The sequence below is a fragment of the Oreochromis niloticus genome, linkage group LG8 (genome assembly GCF_001858045.2).
Source record: "Oreochromis niloticus isolate F11D_XX linkage group LG8, O_niloticus_UMD_NMBU, whole genome shotgun sequence".
NCBI lineage: Eukaryota > Metazoa > Chordata > Actinopteri > Cichliformes > Cichlidae > Oreochromis > Oreochromis niloticus.
This window is the reverse complement of record NC_031973.2, coordinates 20526993-20548152: the sequence shown is the minus strand read 5'-3', so window position 1 is coordinate 20548152 and position 21160 is coordinate 20526993. Positions and strand designations below refer to the sequence as shown.

The window sequence follows — 21160 nt, the reverse complement described above, 5'->3', positions numbered from 1 at the left end:
GTATTCGAGGACTTCAGGCCAGAAGACGGTTAGGATTAACTGCTCGGAAGCATCCCGCATGTGTGTCGCTCCCCACCATCATTTAATAACCAACTCAGAGCTGCAGCCACCATGTGTGGTAATCTGGGTTATGTTGCACTCGCCTGAACTGGTTGAATTCATTCAGCTTTACCACCAAAACCCACCGTCAGGACTGCTTTATGCTAGCTTTAATACCCAAGTCATGACAGAGTCTCTGGACAGTCAGCACACACTGGACATCACCAGTGAGCTCCTCATGCTTAACTTCCACCTACATACCAAGATCAATAATGTAAATCTTGCATCTAATTCAATAATGAGTTCAGTTTACAGTATTTCATTTTACTACAAGAACTAGCAGTACAACTTCAGATAGACTTTAATGAAATGTGCAATGGGTGTCACTATTCCTCAAATAACCTCATTTTTAATCTTAGAACTGCTCATGAAAGAAGAACCTTTCACAAGAAAATGTACTATCCTCCATATGGAAGGGTGCCTGTCAGATATCTTATCAATTTCCACCAGTTTACAGGCTTCACATGGCGCCAAGAGATAGTGAGAGATACTTCAAAGCAAAGCAGAGAGACATCAAACAGATGGAAAAGGAGCATGCAGGGAAAATTTTGCTTTGTGTAGCTTCCCCCCCCTCTTCTTTCCTGATTTCTGCCAAGATCAGGCTCTCACCTGCGATGAATGAGGGCATGCAAATCATTACAGGGCTGCCCTGTATCTGAAAAACGCTCTTTTATCAGCAGGTATGTATTATCAGGGTACACGGCGACCGACCGTGGAAGACTGGGAATGTCTAAACAAGACAACCTCATGTCTTCGCGCATCCTTGCGTCCTCGCACACATCCATCCATACCGTCCTCTCTGTGTCCCCCTCCCCTGCGCGCAGACTGAGAGGGAGAGAAAACCAGTGTGGGAGAAAGGAAAACAGCCTCACCGTGATTGTCTTCGTCCATATCGACTCTACCAGCGACCTGGCAGTTCCAGCTGAAGGTGTGAAACCTCGCGGGAAATTCTGTTTAGCTGTCTTTACCGGGATTTTCTTTCCGTCCACTGACACATAGGCGAAGCCGGCGGTGTGTTGACAGATGGGTGAAGTGGACCGGTGAGCAGATGTCAGCGGCGAAATTAACAGAAAACAAAAAAGGGAGAAGAAGGGAGGGAGGTGAAGAAGAAGCCTCGGTGTATATTAAAAGAAGCTCCTTAATTGCACGAGTGAGGTGAGATGATGAGATGTGAGGCAGCTGCTTTCTTGTCCCTCTGCTCCATCCTCAGCTGCTCCGTCTGCGTTCACACCAGCTACACTGCAACCAGGGCGACGTCATCAAGGCCCGCCCCCCCAAAATAACACCCCCACACCAACGATACACTACACTTCACACACAATGTGACAGGCACTTACTGATTAACCAAAGTAAAATGAGTGATGTGGGGTATTTAAATCAAGCAAAATAACTGTAAAGCATTGTGATATTTAAAATGAAATTACTCACTCAAAAAAGAAAGAAAAAACAAAATCCCTGCACATGTGATTTTTTAAAATTTAGATTACAATTATTCTTGCAATTTTTTCAAGGTTTTTTTTTTTTAAATAAAGAAAAGAAAATAGTAAGAAATTCCCACAAAAGTTCAATTCAATTTAATTCAGTTTTCTTTATTTAGCGCCAAATCACAACAGCAGCTGCCTCAAGGTGCTTTACATTGTAAGGTAAAGATCCTACAATAATACAAAGAAAACAAAGAAAACCCCCCAAATCATATGGCCCCCTATGAACAAGCCCTTTGACGACAGTGGGAAGAAAAAACCTCCTTTCAGAGACCTGTTAAAGTAAAACCTTGACACATTCACACTACAAATCTCACACTTATTAAAGCAAATGAAAAAAAATTATTTGAAGATGAAACAGCAAATCTTGACATTTCAGATGCTGAAACCAAAATACATACACACAATAAATAAGTCCCCCATTTTAGCATATCAGCTAAAGAACTTAATGGAAATACTAATTGTTGCCCTTCCTAATGTAAATACCTGATTTTATCAGACATGTACATCTTTGTTATCTGTTTGATGTAGAGTTAAATGTATTATTTACTTACAGTTTCTCTGAACAGTCATGCAACTCCAGTGTTCTTGATGCAGTGATGACTTCAGCAGTGTTAGATTCACATGACTACCCAGAAAAACTGTTTCTATCATTCTAAATGAAGACATTATCCAAGCGAGGATGCAGCATATGAATTATACAGTATGTGGAAACTATTGAGATTATTTATGACCACAAAAAAAGCTCAGTCAGGGATTAACCTCATTAATCAATGATGTGAAGATAAACCAATAAGAAACATGTCAGAGGTGTTGGATTATGGATCAGATTGTTGTTTTATCCCTTAAAACTAGTCACTTCACATTATATTTCATCATAAGGTGATTACATCATATTATATCATTTTGATTAACATTATTGATTTGCTCAGATGTTTTCCCAATGCATTTATTTGCATCAATTACAAGATCAGTGGTTAACTTGTGAGCAAAGTCTAAATATCTGTTTTAAAGGTGCTTTTTGCACTCCGACCTATATACCTGCCTCAATGTTGTTGATGCTGGCATGACGACACCTTTGAGGGCTCACCGCCAAAGGAGTCTGACTCACTGAGGATTTTCCAGCAAAGCCACGCCAGCAGTCCGACTGCAACGAACATGAAATGCATATGAAAGTGCACAACCCAGAGCTCAGGAAGGGAGTTGTTGCTGAGGACATATTGTGCAGCACTACAGGGGCACAATGGAAAAAAGCTACAGAGCAGGAAGTGATGTGATGGGCCTGTCCTCCTCCACCCTCGCAGCATTATGAAATCTGACCTCTTTCAAAGTGAAGGTTCAATCACAGCAACCATATCCATGGTGCCTGAAACATTTGGGATAATAATCCATGAATCTGAGCACAAGCTTGCAGCATGCAAGCTTTAAACTCTCATTAACTACAAAGCATGCAGAGTGGGAGAGTGAAGACACACATGTTTAATTTGGAAATAAACATAGTGGTGGCACAATATATACAGTTTATGACTATAACATGGGAGCTTATTTTGGAGACAGGCTAAAGTGGCTTTTTTGCCACTAACGGTTTCTGCGTTAGTATGCAAGCACATGCACAAATACGCATTTTTAAAAAAAAAACAAAATTGTATTCCCAAAGGCAACTTAAAGAAACTATAAGACAATTGCCAAAGAGAGTTCAGGCTATGCTTAAGAATAAAGGTGGCCACACCAAATATTGACTTTCAGGCTCATTAGAACTGGTTTTGCCTTGTATACAGCATTTCCACTTATGTTTTGCACATTTTAATAAATCGCTGGACCTTTTCTCCACTTTCCTACCAAAATATAACGAAATGAGGTGCAGCTCATGACTTCTGCAAGTAATAAAAGTTAAATTATAGTAAACATTCAAACCTGATAAGCTACTTTCAGCTTATATTTTCCGTAGTTATACTTTACTTCAGTAATTCCTGCTTGCTTTGTGGATTTGTTTCATGAAGACATGTGGAGGAAACATCCAGGCCTGAAGTAAAAGCACCACAGTGCTACAAAGGTTTCATTCACTTGAAAAGTTTGCAGTTTGGAACATCACAAGAGCGATGTAAGGAACATGATTTATTTTCAGTCTTTTGTTCAGATGTTTTTTTGTACCGAACTTGTAGAATGCCACACCTTTAGTATACCAGGAGTCTGATAAATGCTAGTCTTTTGTTCAGTCAAACCTTGAGCTATAATAGAACTGTTACTGGAAAGCCGAGTTAAACTCCCGTGCTTAGTTTCCCTTCTGTGGAATAATCAGGGTAAACTTCTCCTGATTTGAAAGTCTGTCTGCTGGCTAAACGGCTGACATAAATCATGCCTGCATTCATTGTTTCATGCCTCAGCAATGACGTCATTGTTAGCAAGTAGAGCAAACACGTACACATACTTCCAATCACAGCAGATTTATTTATGATATAATGGGCCCATGAATCTGAGTGGGGTAACATTTCATTCAAATGCAAACTTAAAGCTAAATCACTCTGTACATATTTGATATCTGACCTGCATAATATCAACACTCTTGACACAGAGTTTAATCTCCTAGAAATACAAACATTTTACATATATGCACACATTCATTCATTTATTCCCAGAATTAAGTATCTTGAAATACTCATTATTTCAATTGAAGAATGGGTTTCAGTCTTATGATCTGATCGTATGTTACTAATCATGCTCTTTCCAGAAAATAAAAAATGAACAGTTACTTCATTTCCTCATTCCTCACTTCAAATTAAAGACAGACCCTACTTGTTGAGCAAACTACACTTCTCTTCCTAAAAATAGTAATTTAATGGCCTTACTTGTTTCCCCCCTGCAAAGCTCATGGAATAAACAGATACTGAGTCCACAGCGTGGGTAGCTGTAATTAATTTGTAGCATGTTTCCCATGAATTCCTCCTCACTCCCCCTCAGAGGCATGCTTGTAGTCAGATGTTAGAGTTCTCATACAAACCTTTTTAAAGAAACTTGGGGACTGAATAATTGGATATGTGACAGTTTCATCATATTTCTCTTTAACTAGCATTCCTGGCTGTGACAATAAGCAGGAATGTAGGGAGGTGACAGCCATAGGTTTGGGAATCATCCTGTCTTGCATGCAGATGTCCGGACTGGAGCAGGAAGAGGCTCCATTTCCAGTTTCATTGAAACCAAATGGGTGGACTCAAGCAAGAGCTTCTTTCAAATCACTGAAGCTGGACTTCATACATCTGCTGTTTATGGTGTATACTTTGTTCTGAAGAATTTGGAATACTGGGAAATGGAACATTTGTCTTCCAAAGATGTGCCTAAAAATATTTTGTGAGTCATCTCAAATTTCTAGCAAATTTAAAATAGAAAGAGATGGAAAAAGTAAGACTCAGTCTTTCCTTGGCCTAGCATTCTCGTTTTTGTTGACTCATAAAGTTGGTCCCAGTCGGTCATCACACTTGACTTCACTAAAATGTAGTTATGCATTTTTTTTTTATGTCTTTATAAGCCAGAAGAGGAAAAAAAAAAGCTTTGTGTGGACGCACATCCTGTAAGGCAACTTGTGTCATCTGCATTAAAACATCATGTGCAGGGTCAGGAAACAGATGAACTGTCCTCCAGTCTTAGTGAGTGACCACAGACAACCATGTTCATTTGATGGAGTCTGATTACTGCACACACAATCATGCAAGAGTTGGCCTTTTTGTGATCATGTTTGTGGACACGTTTTTAAACTCTTCAAACATTAGTTTATTATAACTTTGTAAATGTATTACTAGGTTAATAGGTTAACAGGCCTCATAATTGTCAAGTTAAAGACATTGTGGAACCTTCAGAACCACCCAGTTCTTGTTTTTTAAAGTTATTGTAGATGTATGCTTTACAATCATTTCATCCTGGAAAAAGAACAGTTCAAAGAAATCATTCAATGCCCCAAAATAACGATGACATTCATGTCCATGATGAGTGTACGTAAACTTCTGACCACAACTGCACCTCTGGCAATAAAAGACACACACACAGAATCCCTTGACTAATCCACATTCACCCTCAAAAGTTTTTCTCCAGCAAGTCGTTGACTTTTTTCTTTTAGCTTACAAACTTTTATGCCCTGAACTTTTGTTGCTCTGAAGAAGAAAATTACAAGTCAGCAATGCTGTAAGCAAGTAGGCTGCTTCCTGACCCATACTAATATAATGAGGCATAGGTTGAGCAATGTAGCTCCACACTTTTTCTGTTATTTTTAAGATAGAAAAATGCTGATTACTGTTAGGTAAATAGTGGGATTTTAGATCCCTGAAAGTGAGATTTTCAAATGAAAGTGATGAAATGTTAGTGTTTTTTTTGTGTTTAGTAATTAGGCAGATAAGTGAGTGCACTGCATTTGATTTATCGCCTCCTGTGTTTCGGTCTACCACTGCAACAACCCTGCTTATCAATGTTTGTCATCAGATACAGAATTTATTTTGTTCAAACACATATTTAGTTTCATTTGTATCATTTGGCTTTGAACCTGCTGAGTTTCTTAAGAATTCCTCAATCCTGTGAAAACCATCATGAACTTCCCCCACACATTCCTGCAAATCCCAACACACAAGTAATGCGACACACTTCCTGTCTCACAATGGTGGAGAGATTGAAGCAGGCAAAGCTGGTGAAGGCCGGAAAAGAAACCGGAGAAAGAGAAATGCGCACACACCGAATGAGAGAGAGGGGACAAAGGGAAACACGTGGGACGTCTTTCCAGCTGGAAGCAAAGCTCTGAGCGGACACAAGCTTCCCATCACATCCACCCCTGCAACATGTGACTCACCAGGACATTTGATTGTAAAAACACCTACTTGTATTTGATTGTTAAAATGTAATTGCATAGTTAAAAGATGTTTTTTTGAAAGAAATGGGACTGGACATTTGCATGGAAGTCCCCTTTCATCTCATGACTAAAGCATGCACATGTTGCTTGTCATTGATGGCGCAGAAAGAGGACTACTTCAAAACCGCTGCTTATTTTTAGGGAGCTTTCCATCTGCTGCCAGTGGCTAATAAACAAGGTGCACAGTACTGCCTGAAGCCAAACTGAAGTAAAACATGCATCCTTCTGTTAAAGCTCAACATCCAGGTGGAGAATATGCTAGAGGAAGCCTTCGGGAAGCACCTAAAGGAAGGTTTCAAAGAATAAAACAGAGTTTATTTCTGTTTCTAACACATTGTCATGGGGGGATTTGCTGCACATATATATATGTAGTGAGTTAGTGAGTTTGCTTCATAGACTTGTGCTGTAAAAAAGTAAAGTTATGAAACCAAACTATGAGCTTCAAATGCACATTTGCAGTGACTTAATCAGAGTTGCCGTCGCAGCTAAATTTTTAGAAAGTCCATCACGAGCTACTGAATCATTTATGTAGGTTATCTCCTGTCGCTGTGGCATAGGCTTACATTGATCATGTGGGAAGGAGAGATAGCAGCAGCAGCAGCACAAATGGCAAATCCTCAGCTGGGATCAGCCATCTGCTTTATGTGCTCAATTCAGCTGGAATGAGGAAATCCAGAGAATGTAGCGTTTACTTCATTTAAAATGCTGAATTTTCCCACATTGTGTGATTCCACACATGCACCATTGCAAGCTACACTGGGGCACTTGAGTGATGACTGCGTGCAGACTGTCAATATGATTCCTATGCAAATGGCAACACCACGACAAGGGTCATTAAATCTCGGTGCTTATTAGACAGCATAATGATCTGATGATATGTCTCTCTGAGCAGCGGTTTGAAGGAAGATGCATATGGACTGATGGTAGCAGGTGGCCATGTCCAGCATAAAAAAAGACTTCATGAATAGTTTTTAAAACCTCCCTAAACTCAGGTGTTACAGCAAGACAAGGCCAAAACACTCCCAATGATAAAACCCTCACATCTTTATTAAAGGTCAGGTGTTAAAGGTATAAAAAAATCACCCAAAGTTGACCATGAAGAAAACAGATACTGTATTCTATAATGTAAGTAATGACACATCCCTACCGCTGTCAGTGAATGCACCGGAGATCAGATTACAGTCTTAATCTTAGGTTTTATGTGATCTGCTTCATTGCACAAGTCAACCACATCGGCTTTTCGTTGCAAAACCGCAAAATCTAAATGAGATGATAAAATATAGACAGAGTTTAACTTTCAGGGAAATGCTACATTTCTTTTCAGCTAGATAAGAAAATTACTTCAACTGTCATGCCAGTAGCAACAGTAACATCTAACACATTGCTGTAAAAAAAGAGAGAGAGAGAAAAGGAAATGTGTGCATTTTAATGTACTTTTCTTTATGAATACACTTGGATGCTATAAATGATCATGACTTTAAACTTTAAAGTCTCATGATGGTTATTTCAGGTAAGTTTATTAAAATTTTTGATTGTCGGGGATGCATGATGCTGTTTCCAGTGTTTGTATGACTTTAGCTCGCAATAGGCTACCTGTATTGAGCCAATGTTCACTGTCCAAAAAGTACAGGAACTGTGTGACAAAAGTAAGGAGATTGTAACAGGAACATAACAGAATGATGGTATAATGACGGGACAAGCCATTACAGTATTAGAGTGTAAAGCTGCACAGCACAATGCAATACATGTTTGCAGTAAGAATACAGCAGAGATGCAAGAAAATAGCCTTTTGCCTTTAATGCAACTTTACAGGTTTAAAAAAATTGTGAGAAATCTGGTGAGAGTAAAAAATTTTTTTTTTTAAATATCTGAGTTTACATTCAAAAAGCTCAAACACTGTAAGATCCAGTGTTGCTAAAACTGCCTTTACTGGTAATATCACTTGAACAGACTGAAAATATTACCAACATGTTGCTAAACTAGATGCAAATATTAAAAAAGAACCTATTATGAAAAAACTTTGTGCTGTGTGAAATTCATAGTAAAACATTAAGAACCAATTTTCTTTGTGTTTTTTTCCCGTTAGGATGCACGAGTACAACCTCAGGGAAGATTTTCTTCATTCAGTGTGTCAGTTTGACATACAGTAATCACGCAGTGTGACGCCCCTCTGCTGTGTTTTACAGCCTCCCCGTTGTGATGGCGACAGGCCTGCTTATCCTTCATTAATCTCTCTCCCCTCCTTCTCCCCCTCACTTAATGGTGACGTTTATCCTATTAATGTGTTGTTTGCCGGAAAAATCCCCCCCAAAACATAATCCAGAGACATGGTTACTAATGTGTGTGAGCAGGGACATGGTTGCCTTGCAGTCTGTGATTAGTTAATGGACACAAAATAAATGTCAAGAGATGATGCTCAGAGACGCCGAGAGAAAGAGAACGATCTGTGATTCTATTATACTTTTCCCCAGTGGCAACAAAAAAATCAGCACTACTGGCTTCCCTTTTACAGAGCTACAAAGATATACAATACTGCCCCCTGCTGTGTGCATGTACAACTGCAGTTTGATGGTACCACGTTAATGAGTAATAAAAGTGTTCAGGCCCTTAAGCAAAAACAGCGATGCCACAAGATAAAATAAATCATTACATGTATAAATCAAAACATGGAAAGAAGTACATCATTTTTGTTACATTTTGTAACCCATTTTACACACACATGTTTTTCCTTTGCCAATTCTGAAATATTTTACTTGTTGTACATGATATTATTGCTTCATATGTACTTATTCCACTTAGGTGTATTTATTTTGATTTCATATTGGCTTTCATTTTATTAAAATCTTTGTTGAGTCAAAATCACAATTTAATTTATTTTAAAACAATTTCATTTACATATATGCCTTTTTCCTTTTTTAAAATATTATATATTTGCTGTTTCACTTTCTATTTTTCAAATTTAATTACTGTGACAAAAGAATTCCCCAAGTCTGAGAATTATATCTCATCTTCTGTGTCAAATACACTAGTTCAGGAAGCCTTTTACCTATTAATTTAATGCCCTTTAATTGTGTAATGTAGTGGCTGGAAATCAAACATGCTGTGAAAAGTTTTTGCCCGCATCCTTATTTCTTGCCTTTTTCTTTCTCTTTTTCTTTCTTTCTTTCTTTCTTTCTTTCTTTCTTTCTTTCTTTCTTTCTTTTTTTGTTTGCATAGAAGTTTCATCTCATAAAACAAATTTTATTATTAGTTAATGATAGCCAGAATGAATACAAATTGCAGGTTTTAAATGATGATTTCATTTTTTTAATTGATCTTTTTGTGGTTTCTTTGTTTCTTAAACGTATTTTTCACGTGCATGTTGCTAGTTTTAGAAAATGACACTGCTTACCCCAGCCAGCTACATTTAACCAATAAAGACAGCAGGAATGCTCACTTGAATATTTACATGCATGTGCTTAACTGTCCCTACAGTTAACAACTGAAGTTTCATCAGATATTAAGAGATGGATTGCACTTATCAAACTCTTACTAGACATTGCCGTTATAAAAAGAATTATTCGGCAATATGAAACATTATTATAAAGCTAGATGTTATTCCAAAATATTCCAAGTATTTTTACTTTTTTTTCTTTTCTTTTGTTTTAGTTAATTTTTACATGACAGTGCATTGCTGCAAAGAATCATATGTTTATGGAGTTTTTGTTCCCTCTGTCACTTTTTTGGAGGCTATCTCGTTGTTATTTTAACCAGCAGATGGCACATTTTGACCACCATACCATACCCATATCATGCCTTGCAGGAATCTCCCAGCCTCTGCTTCCAAGTTGTGGGCGTTTTTTCCTCTTCAGTCTTGACTTTTTTTTTTTTTTTTTTTGGGTGTTGCCTTTACAACTTTGGAGTTTCACCGGAGTGCTGCTAACAAGGACAGTCAAGTCGGATACTTCCTGTAGCAACATTTAAAACTTTTCGGACCACCGTCGAGTCCCCCCCGCTTTGTTTATTCCGCACTTTTTCAGACGGTACGGGACCGCTTTATTATAGCCGCTGTTAGCCAGCTAAGCTAACGGACGCCGAGCTGCTGTAACGTCGGCTGAGTCGCCAGAGAGAGAGTCGTTCGATGCAGGCCATAAAGTGTGTGGTGGTGGGGGACGGGTAAGTTAAAGGGCAATTTTATTATCAATTTGAGCTCTTAAATGTTCACAGTTTGACGCACAGTACGATGTTTTATTCCTGTTTTAGTTGACCCAGTTACCAACAGTTGGCTAGCGGCTAACATGCCTAAGATAACAGCCAACATGAGCGACAGCTGTTGTTGTGCCTGTTCTCCAGCCCAGCTGGGTCAGACAGATTTATCTGCATGCCCCGGTTCGGTGTGACTGAAAGGCTCACAGCACGTTATTTAGCAGGCATGTCGTTCTTTATAAAGCGTTATGATTATGTGCTTACATTTGTCTGTTTAAATTATGGTTTTACAACAGCTGTGAAGCCGCCCAAGGCCTTGGAGAAACTTAATTCAGTCGTTGTTTGAGGCTTTAAAGCGACAAACCACCATTAGAATTCAGCAGTAGCCAGTTAATATTAAATTAGCTGGGTCATTCCTTCTCAAGTCCTCACGTTTTTAAACATTTTCTGCTCAAACATCTCCGATTTGCCTACAAGTCAAAGTTTGGACTCCCATAGTGTTTGCTGTGAAAATTTAGCTTTATATCTCAAATATTTTTCTAGATATTTATTAAGTTTTAAATGCCCGTTCATCCACTTTCAGGCCTTTTTGTTGCACATTGAAATCTGAGGAAATGTTTGAACATGAATATCTCAAAAACTAGAAAAGAAAAAGGCCTGAAATTTGCCTTTCCTTACCATAACAGCAATTCAGGATCCGTAATATTGGACAGATGTACATAGATGTCTGAATATTGGCAAGTTAAATTATTAATATTTGAGCACACACCAATTAAATAAATAATTAAAACCTTCACATATCACAATTTTTTGTGCGTTTTTTTTTTGGCAATTTCTTAATAGTGTATATTTGTATTCTTTTTTTCATTTTTTTTATGCTGCATTGAACAAATATGAAGTCTTTCCATAAAAGAAAAATATCACTAATTCCCTTATTTCAAACTGATCAAAATTCTGGAGTATTGAGATGGTACTCTTAATTATTAATACTGAGCAAATAATTTCATTAAATATATGCTAGACCTACAGCCCTGGAGGAATCATTTAATTCAGGTTAAGTTTATAGTGTTGTTAGAGATTTTAAAAGGCGTTTTGAATGCCTTTTAGTCTATTTTAAATGTAAAACATGAATTATCAGACTCCTCTAGGGCAGTGTGCTTGCTTACAAAGTTGTTATTGGGTTGGGGTTGGACGGAGAGAAAAAAAAAAATGTCTAGAATAGTAGTTGATATATGAAGCTAAAATTTCACAGCAGTCATTACGTATTACCAAGCGTCCGACAATACATTTTTTAGGAAAATCGGAAATGGTCAAGAAGCGTGACCCAGCTGTATAATTTTCAGTTTTACTGCCAAGTCTATATATTGGAATAAGCTTTATGAAAAAGAAAGTTGAACTTTATCTGCAACTAAATAATTTGAAAGTGAAAATGTTAAGTGAAATAGTTCTTATGCAAATAAAGACATAATGTTTGTACGTGTGCTCAGCACAAAGTTTTATTTAGTAGTTAAGACCTATCATAGTTCACCGTATGACTGGTCGACATTTAATGATCTCTGGCCTGTTCTGTGTGTACAATTTCTCACTTTGTTGGAAATCATAATATACTTAGGATTATGATGCATTTCTAAGCCTACAGTGCATTTTGTAATGTATTTGTATGTGCTTTAATCCCCTATACTATACTAACTTTGTGTGTTTTAGATCATATCATATAAAAGCTGTTTCAGGACACTCCTGAGCATAATTAAAGCTTTGTGATTAAGACCTGACATCACAAAAAAGCCAAAGCAGTAGGTCAGCAGTGGTCATCTAAAGCCAGATCTTTTACATGAAACCTGTAACTCGATATGTTAACCTGTCAAGTAGCACAGTTTCCCCATTCACACATTTCAAGTAAAGTGCTCCACTTCTCATCATTCCCTCCTTCCTCCTCTCAGGGCTGTGGGTAAAACATGTCTGCTAATCAGCTACACTACCAATGCCTTCCCTGGAGAGTACATCCCCACGGTGTAAGTATCACACACACAACATCCCCCACTGGCCAGCTGAGGTAGGTGTGTGGTCCTCAAATTCACATGTGGCAGTTAATCTTGAACATTATGTTGCATATTACAGAAGAAAAAAGTTTTGTACGTTTTTTGCATAGTTTCAAAAACGTTATCCACCTCTCGTTCTCTGCAGCTTTGACAATTACTCTGCCAATGTCATGGTTGATGGGAAACCAGTGAACCTGGGACTGTGGGATACAGCAGGACAGGAGGACTATGACAGGCTCAGGCCACTGTCCTACCCGCAGACAGTATGTATACAGGCGTATATTACATGTGTTTATCCACTGTCTTGCATAGTTTGGTGTAGCCAGACAATGTTCACTTACCCAGCACCGATTTGGAGTTATTCTCTGGTCTCTAATACTCAAGACGGGGTCTGTGCATTCTGCAGAGTAGAGCCTTGTATCCACAGTACCTATACACTGTTTGGAGGACGGCTGGAGGAAGTGAAAAGCAGCTCTTGTTTGCCCTCTTTGTCTTCGCAGTCAAGTTGGCCTCTGTGCCAATGACTCGAGTAATGGGAGTCACTTTGTTTACCCAACAGGACCAGCCTGTGTTTGTGTTTGTTTATTTGTGAATCCTCACATCTGCATTAGTCAGTCTTATGTTCGAAATGTTTATCCTCAGCCTGATGGTTAATTAGTTTTTACAGTAAGTTTGAGTTATTATTGTCAAAGTTGCAACACAGACACTTGCACAGCGATAGTGAAGTTGTTAGTTGTAGTGATTTGTGTCTGTTTGGTCCTCCGCAGGACGTGTTCCTGATTTGCTTTTCACTCGTCAGTCCAGCCTCCTTTGAAAACGTCCGTGCCAAGGTCAGTACAGCATGCTCTTTAATATTAACTTAACTGTTTTCCATGAAAGGCCATTCTCAGATCAGCTTGGCTGGGTAATTGTGTTAGTGTGATACACAGCCAGATGATGGTGTGCATTTTTGACACAACTGTAAATCTAGCTGAAGAAATATGCTCAATTTTAGGGTGATATTGTTTTTTTGTCACAATGGTTTCCAAAAAACTATTAAATGTTTTAAAAGAAAAATGTAGAATTTGGTTCAAATGCAGCTCTTTGATGCAATGATCGCACTTCTTAAAGGTAACACTGTTTGGAAGTGGAAACTGTGAAAGAAATGTATTGTTTTAAACGATGCACTTGCATTCACTCTCGCCTTTTTATACCAAAAATAATGCATGCCAACACTTCTGTCCTCCCTCTGCAGTGGTACCCTGAGGTGAGGCACCATTGCCCCAATACACCTATAATCCTGGTGGGAACCAAGCTGGATCTAAGAGACGACAAGGACACCATTGAGAAGCTGAAGGAGAAGAAACTCTCTCCTATCATCTACCCGCAAGGCTTGGCAATGGCTAAAGAAATAAGTCAGTTGTAGCTCCGCACTTTGACAAATGACAAACTTTTTTTAAAATTTTTTTATTGCCTATTATTTTAGAGGATGAGGATGCTAAAAGGAAACCTCTTTGCAACGGACAATTTTAAATTTGGCAGATTCCTGTTAACTTGGCTGCAGACTGACAGCAGCAGCTCTCCAACTCTAGCAGCGATACCTGCAGGCAGCGACTGGCGTCTGTGTTTGTTGCTCTTTTGAAACTTGATTCATTGTTTCCATTTCAGGAATATTTATTGACATTTTACACTTGTTACAGTATTTAAGTAGTGACTTTTCTCCTTTAAATGTTGTTGCTGCTCTAGAAACTGCATTTTGTTTCATTTTCTTTTTGATGATATTTTTCTCATTTTAATAATAATAATAATAATAATAATAATAATAATAATAATAATAATAATAAGAAGAAGAAGAAGAAGAAGAAGAAAAATAAAAACACTTGTTAATTAGCATCTGGACAGGTGTGCCTAATTAAGCGGCTGGTGAGTTTATTGTGTCTATTTATAGTCGCATAGTAGTTATTTGGAAGTGACCATCTCCTACCTTCCAGGTGGAGTATCAGAAACTAAGCCTTTAGAAATCTGATAAAACTGCATACAATTTTTTTTTTAAACTTATAATTCATTATGGCGATTACAATATTTAACATTTTTATTGCATTTAGAAACCTCTGCCACCTTTTGTTGTCTAAAGTGTAGAAGGATCTTAAAATATGTTTTGACTAAAAAAACAAGCAGTCTATTAAGTTGACTGTTCTTCTTTCCCCCCTTTTGTTGACCAGGTGCAGTGAAATATTTGGAGTGCTCAGCTTTGACCCAGCGTGGCCTTAAAACGGTGTTTGATGAAGCCATCAGGGCAGTCCTGTGCCCACCACCTGTCAGGAGGAGGAGGAGGAAGTGCAGCGTGTTGTAACGAAGACAAACGGGGAGTAGCAAATACGGTCGCAATCAGAACTCGCCTACTTGGAGGGAAGAAGATGATGAAGACGACAATGGCTGGGTTATTTTCACCCTGTGTCCTTGCTTACATAGAAGGTAGCTCAGACTTCCATCTGAAAGAACTTTACAGATTTAAGCGGCGCAGAAGAGTTTCTGTCAGATCTTTTCTCTGGGTTTTGCATCTGTTTAGTCCTTTCAGATGGACAGAAAAGAAGTGATTTTTGCTAAGGCCTCGGGGAATGGGAGGGTGGGGGATGTAATTGTTGAGGTGGGGAGAGAGGGAGGATTTTACTAAAAGAAAAACAAAAGTCGTCAGTTTTCTCAGACATTGTGAAGAAACACTACCTGGTGAATTTCTCGTGACACTACCGTAGATTTAACACTAAAAGAAGGAAGTTCTGCATGGCACTCTTTCCCCTACACACTAAGAGATTCCTGTTGCCTTGATAAAATTTTAGTTTCAAGAGATAAAAAAATTTTTTAGAATATTTTTTTTTTTTTTTCCTCTTTTGGACCATTTTTGTTTACACGTGTCATCCAACTAGAGGTGCTGCGAAAACTCTGCCATCTCTTGCTAGTCCCTCTGTGAACACTTTAATACTGTTTTTACCTGCACAACGTGTGTCATCATGCAGTCGTGAAGAAACCCTTTAAACCCTAAAATGACTGCTATAAATTTTTGAAGCTGCTGCTCAGAATAATTGCAGGAGTGCAGTGATCAAACAGTTAATATTTTAAACATTTAGTTGTCTTGTTCCTCAATGTTTTTTCTAAATGTATCCATCGGTTTTGTCTCATCATATGTGAGAACAGTATTTTATGAATGACGGTCAGACATGTGAAGGTGTCTGTGCAGCCGGTCTTGTTTTGCTCTCCTTCTTTATTTTTCCTTTAAAGTTGTGGCCGTTTTTCCTAGCTTTCACCAAATTCTCACCCAGACGATGCTTCTTGCTAATATGTGATACCCACTGTGTCATATAGCCATCATGGAAGTGTGTAACATTTCACTTTGAACCCATCTATTACTGTCTATTATGAAGCCAGTGAAGTAATTTTTGAAGGTCAGAGCTGATTAGAATGCATTTTGTTTTACAATATAAACTTAAGTAACAGAAAATTTATTATTTTGAAATGATCAAGTTGTGCGATTGCTCCAGGGAACTCAACATTTTATCAGTGTTTCATTGGCACAGAGGAAGTTGGATTTAATTTCTTAATAAATGTGGTTTCATTTTCACGTTGTAATTTGCTGTGATTTCTGTTTTCTTTTTTTTTTAAAGCAAATTTGTTATTTGTTTGTGTTTTTTACATTTCATATGATGCCACAGACATTCTTTTGTCGAGGTAAAGGTTTAAAAATGTTACCATTTCCAATGAAATGCTTTGATTGGAGTAGTCCAAATTTTAAAAAGGGGGGAAAAATGCCCCATTAACACTTAGTTTTGCTTCTGTACTCCACCACAATGGAATTGAAGAAGGATAAGAGGTGAAATGTTACTATTATCTTAGGTTCTCCAGTTACTTTGAGCCTATAATTATGTGACTATGTATTAAATTATCTGCAATACCTCTGTTAAACTCCTTGAATTAAAGCTGAAAGTCTGCGCTTCAATCACATGTTGATTGAAAAGTTTCCTACAGCGGTGTACAGAAGCAAAACTACAAAAAGAGTCTCAGAGCTTCCTGTAAATTAACAGAAGCCACGCTCACGACATGGAGCCGCTGGTCTGTCCGTCTCTTGTAGCGCAGTAGCGGTCATCAGCTTTTTCTGTCCCCGCTTGGAAGCAAAACATAGTTCATACCTCCCTACACTTTAATAATCAACAACAGTAAATTTAAAAACAAAACAAGGATCCAAATTTATTAGCTTCAGCAAACTTATCTTTTTCATACATAAATCATTTCCTTTCAACTTGGATTCACTCCAGATTTTTTCTTTCAACCAAGGTGGGAGAGTGTTACAAAAGTTAAAAAAACAGACATTTAAATCTGCCTCAGTTGTGGTTTATTATTTCCGAATATTGTTGTATCGTATTAAACAATGTGGTGAACACTGTAACCACAATAGAGGAACATCAGCATGTTAATCTCACAGCCTCACTTAACAACTTGAGCAGTTGTAGATTTGTTCAGGTGCCTCGATATTAAGTCAGTTATCTGCTATCTTCCCTACCCTGACTTTGTGATTCATCAGCTAACAGCTAAACTTAACATTAAAATAAGCTCTGAGGAAAGGCCAGACATATTTCTTTTGCTCCTTTTTAAATGTTCTTGTATGGCCTCATTCTTGGTCATCTGTGTGATGTGTAAAGGTTAAAAGTACATGGCTGCTTCACAGTTTGTAGGCTTTGGCTTTCCACTGCTCGTATACCAGGTTAGCAGCCACTGCATCTTCAACTCCCATTCCTGTTATTAAAAAAACAAAGACATTCTCAAAGCATTAAATTTCTTAATGTAATGAGATATAAACATGAAGAAGAGGCCAGATTGTGTGGCTTTAAAGAGTGAGACTTACCAAGGGACTTAAACACGGTGGTCTTCTCTCTGTAAGCAGGTTTTATCCCATTAATAACATCTCCGAGCTCTGCAAACACCTCAACCTGCAAACAGCACAAACGCTGTAATATTCTTCCTCACATAAGATGCCAGCGACACACACACTCCAGTAAGTATAACAGGAGATGACACACTGACCCCAGAGAGGATGACATCACCAGACTCGGCCATTGCTCCCTCCCTGCTGTCAGCATACACCACAGCCTCCTTCATCAATGAGTCATCCAGCTCCCGCCAATCTGGCCTGCAAGCTCCCACCGCTGGTTAGAGGAAAGTAGAGAAACTGTTTTTTAAAAAAAAATTATTTTCTGTAGTAACCGGTAAAAAAAACGCTCTGTCTTCTCAGTTTTGCATACCCATCAATGTCTCAGCCACTTCCCTTAAAATATTTTTGTGGGTGAATTACTTCTTCTCACCTGCCACATGGGCCCCTGGCTTGACCCACCGGCCACACAGCACTGGCTCTGTCGACCTGGTTACTGTTACTATGACATCGGCTCCCCTCACTGCTTCCTCCACTGAGCCGCACACCGTCACGGGACCGCTGACTGAGCGGCAAAACTTCTCCGCTCCTTCCCTTCTGTGGTTCCACACCCGCACCTGAAATGAAGTTTCAGGGGAAGCGAAACGACCAATGTCAATAATAAATAGCGAGAAACAAATCATTGATTAATTGGTGCAGTTAATGCATTGATATATGCATTAATATAGCTGTCCTCAGTAACCTGAGTAAATACTAAATGCAGTTTTTAAATTCATTTTTTAAGGGATAAAAAAATATCCAAACCTACCTGGCCCTGTGTTAAAAAATTATTGGACCCTTGTTTGCTGATTTAAACCATACTGGAGCATGAACGGCCTGTTTAAGGTCCTGTCAAAGCATCTTAATCTGATTTAAGTCTGGACTTTGTCTAGGCCACTTCAAAAGCTTAATTTTGTCTTTATTGAGCCAATCAGAGGTGGACTTGCTGGTGTGTTTCAGATCATTGTCCTGCTGCAGAACCCAGGGCATGAACTGATAACCGGACATCCTCCTCCAGGATTTTCTGCTAGAGCAGAATTCATGGTTACATGAATTACATCAAGGAAACCAGGTGCTGATGCAGCAAAACCTCCTCAGATCATCACACTAACATCACCATGTTTGACTGTTGGTTTGATGTTCTTTTTATGAAATGCTTTGAGTTTTATGTCACATGTAATAGGACTCAAACCTTCCCATAACACAGGGCATGAACTCATAAGCGGACAAAGTTCAGCTTTTCTCTCGTCAGTGCACAGAATATTTTCCCAGATGTCTTGGGGATCATCAAGATGTTTTTGGCAAATGTGAGACGAGCCTTTATTTTCTTTTCTGGTCAGCAGTGGTTTTCATGTTGGATCTCTCCCATAGATGCTATTTTTGCCCAGTCTCTTTCTTATTGTGGAATCATGAACTCTGACCTTAACTCAGACAAGTGAACCCAGCAGTTCTTTAAATGTTGTTTTGGGCTCTTCTGTGACCTCCTGGATGAGTCTTCAAAGTGCTTTTGGAGTAATTTTGGTAGGCCGGCCACTCCTGGGATGGAAATTTTCTCCATTTGTGGATAACTAGAGTCCCACTAGAGTCCCAATTTTGGTGCTACTTAGAAATAGTTTTGCAACCCTGTCCAGACTCATAGATGTCACTGACCTTGTTTCTCAGCTGATGTGTTACTTTTTAAAAATCTTTTAAGCCTGCTTCAGTTTTTCAGGTTTGTATAGCTTTCTTCCTTTAATAAATGAAAGCATCATTTAAAACAAACTGCATTTTGTATTTACTCAGGTTATCTTTGTCTAATATTAACATTTGTTTGATGAAAAAATCAGGAAGGGGAAAAATACTTCTTCATCACTCTGTATGGGACATTTTGGACCAACATGTTACACAGCACTCTCTACCACTATAATAGAAAACACCACATAAGGGAATATCTTCTGGAGGAATGGTACTTATCTCTAAAGAACATCTCCAAAGACTTGGAGAATTAATGCTAAGGAGCATTAAGGGTGTTCTGGTGGCACACGTCAATAAGACTATTGGTTTTTCCTTTAACATGAATATATGGGTCATTCATACAATGTTCAGGTACTGCTGTTAGTATTGGTCAAAGATCATTTTAAATACTGACATCTGGCAAAATATAAAACACATTTTTATCACTTTCTCACTAACACTGCTAGCAGGCCGGCAGCATGGACTGCTCAAATGAATGTTTTGTGCACATGCTTGCTACTGTCCCTCTCTGTCAGCCCCACGAAGCTCAGCAAGCTGTGCTGTCACACATTTTGCACATTTAATAAGAGCCGACATCCTTCAGGTAACTAACAGTATGTTTAGTTTTGTGCAAAAGTCTGGGCACCCTTATGTTGCACAGATTTCTTTAAATTAAAAAATAAATAAATGAAAACCCCTGCAGCAAACAGGCCTCTCAGTGGGGCAGAAGTTGCACTTGCTTCTTATTATTTAATAAATATGTAATAGAATGCTGTGCTTAACGTATCATGTTGTCTAAAATAAATATATTTTTTGGAAGCATACCTCTTTAAATGAAAGCATTTCAGTGAAGGCATTATAGTGACTCAGGGCTTGTTGGCCGGTCCCCAAGATGGCCAGAACCTCGGCTCCAGGACGCATCAGCAGCTGCATGACACACCAGGGCAGACCCAGAAGTTCAGAGCTACAGCAGGACTTCCAGAATAGAAAAGGCATGCTGTGAATAAATCGAGAGCGGAAGTACCTTAGCCGAGATTTCTGAAGCTCCAGCGGTACGCATGCTAGTGATTGCCTCTCCATCCATGACCTGCGGGTTGGAAGCATGAGACTGCAGCTCATAAAACCAAAGCCATCAGAGAGACAAGTGCATGCGGGGATTGAACTCACAGCCTTCATATGCCCCGACTCGGGATCCAGCAGCAACACTGTGGCTGACACTGATGGCAAAGTGGAGCCAGCCCCCCTGTTGTAGAAGCACACTAATTTTGTGGACAGGACTCCGTCATTCTCCATGTATGTAGGCATCAGCCCCAGAAACCTAAAAAAGTGAGCGAGTTTCAACCAGCAGTAGCTGCACCCTGTTAATGGTTGATTTGTGCTGAAGCACTCTTGAAGCAGACGGAGGGCCTTACCCGTTGTGTTTCTGCAGGGGCACCGTGGAGCGCACAGGCTGGATAACCTCCACGCTGTCCCGGCTGGAGAACTTACCTAAAGCCTCCTCCAGACGGGGGATCAGCTCTTTGTAATGCAACAGGCTCTCAACTTCACGCTCCCATATGATAACAGGAGGAGCTCCAGCCATGGCTGCTGCTTCTGAGACGCTGATGCGTAACTGACTTAACTGGTTTGGTACAAAGTTTGAGTCAACAGCGAGCGGGATTTGAGCTGCGTTCAAGAGCCGCGGTAAAGCTTTTTTAAACACATTGCGCGGAGAGAGGCGGGCCGCACAGAGAAGGCTGTCTAATCCACTGCGCTTTCCAAGCGCCAGGTTCCCGTAGTCTGTGCTTTGGCACCAGTTTAAGGGGAGAAAGTATTCAAA

General features: G+C 39.1%; 3 protein-coding genes across 4 annotated transcripts in view; 1 reads left to right on the top strand and 2 right to left on the bottom strand.

The window, feature by feature from the left end:
• LOC100708313 (cytohesin-3) overlaps positions 1 to 1371 on the bottom strand; it is a 30810-nt gene extending 29439 nt beyond the window's left edge. The window contains exon 1 of one of the 2 annotated variants that reach the window (XM_019362769.2): positions 972 to 1371. Coding sequence is in view for 1 of the 2 variants with exons in the window: in XM_005448136.4 (XP_005448193.1) it covers positions 972 to 990 (19 nt within the window). In the remaining variant the exon portion in view is untranslated. The remainder of the gene's footprint in view (positions 1 to 971) is intronic. The other variant, XM_005448136.4, reaches the window with a different exon arrangement.
• An 8881-nt stretch (positions 1372 to 10252) lies between these two features.
• Positions 10253 to 16295, top strand: rac1a (Rac family small GTPase 1a). Its single transcript, XM_003438730.5, has 6 exons — positions 10253 to 10623; positions 12594 to 12665; positions 12838 to 12955; positions 13460 to 13522; positions 13927 to 14086; positions 14894 to 16295. Exons 1-6 carry the CDS (start codon positions 10589 to 10591, stop codon positions 15022 to 15024), a joined length of 579 nt encoding a protein of 192 aa, XP_003438778.1. The 5' UTR covers positions 10253 to 10588; the 3' UTR covers positions 15025 to 16295.
• Positions 16296 to 16884: 589 nt separating this feature from the next.
• crym (crystallin, mu) lies at positions 16885 to 21020 on the bottom strand. The gene is made up of 8 exons (XM_003438573.5): positions 20754 to 21020; positions 20509 to 20659; positions 20366 to 20428; positions 20167 to 20268; positions 18023 to 18206; positions 17745 to 17866; positions 17566 to 17650; positions 16885 to 17456 (listed from the first exon to the last, which is right to left on the bottom strand). Exons 1-8 carry the CDS (start codon positions 20921 to 20923, stop codon positions 17383 to 17385), a joined length of 951 nt encoding a protein of 316 aa, XP_003438621.1. The 5' UTR covers positions 20924 to 21020; the 3' UTR covers positions 16885 to 17382.
• Positions 21021 to 21160: the final 140 nt, after the last annotated feature.

Bases quoted from the DNA above. Each gene is read 5' to 3' on its own strand.
- crym (XM_003438573.5), bottom strand. From the start codon at position 20,923: ATGGCTGGAGCTCCTCCTGTTATCATATGGGAGCGTGAAGTTGAGAGC. The intron at 17,867-18,022 runs GTGAGAAGAAGT...TCCTCTAACCAG, and splicing joins GCCAGGGGCCCATGTGGCAG to CGGTGGGAGCTTGCAGGCCA. The intron at 17,457-17,565 runs GTAAGTCTCACT...TTTTAATAACAG, and splicing joins CACCGTGTTTAAGTCCCTTG to GAATGGGAGTTGAAGATGCA.
- rac1a (XM_003438730.5), top strand. From the start codon at position 10,589: ATGCAGGCCATAAAGTGTGTGGTGGTGGGGGACGG. The intron at 10,624-12,593 runs GTAAGTTAAAGG...TCCTCCTCTCAG, and splicing joins TGTGTGGTGGTGGGGGACGG to GGCTGTGGGTAAAACATGTC. The intron at 12,666-12,837 runs GTAAGTATCACA...CGTTCTCTGCAG, and splicing joins GGAGAGTACATCCCCACGGT to CTTTGACAATTACTCTGCCA.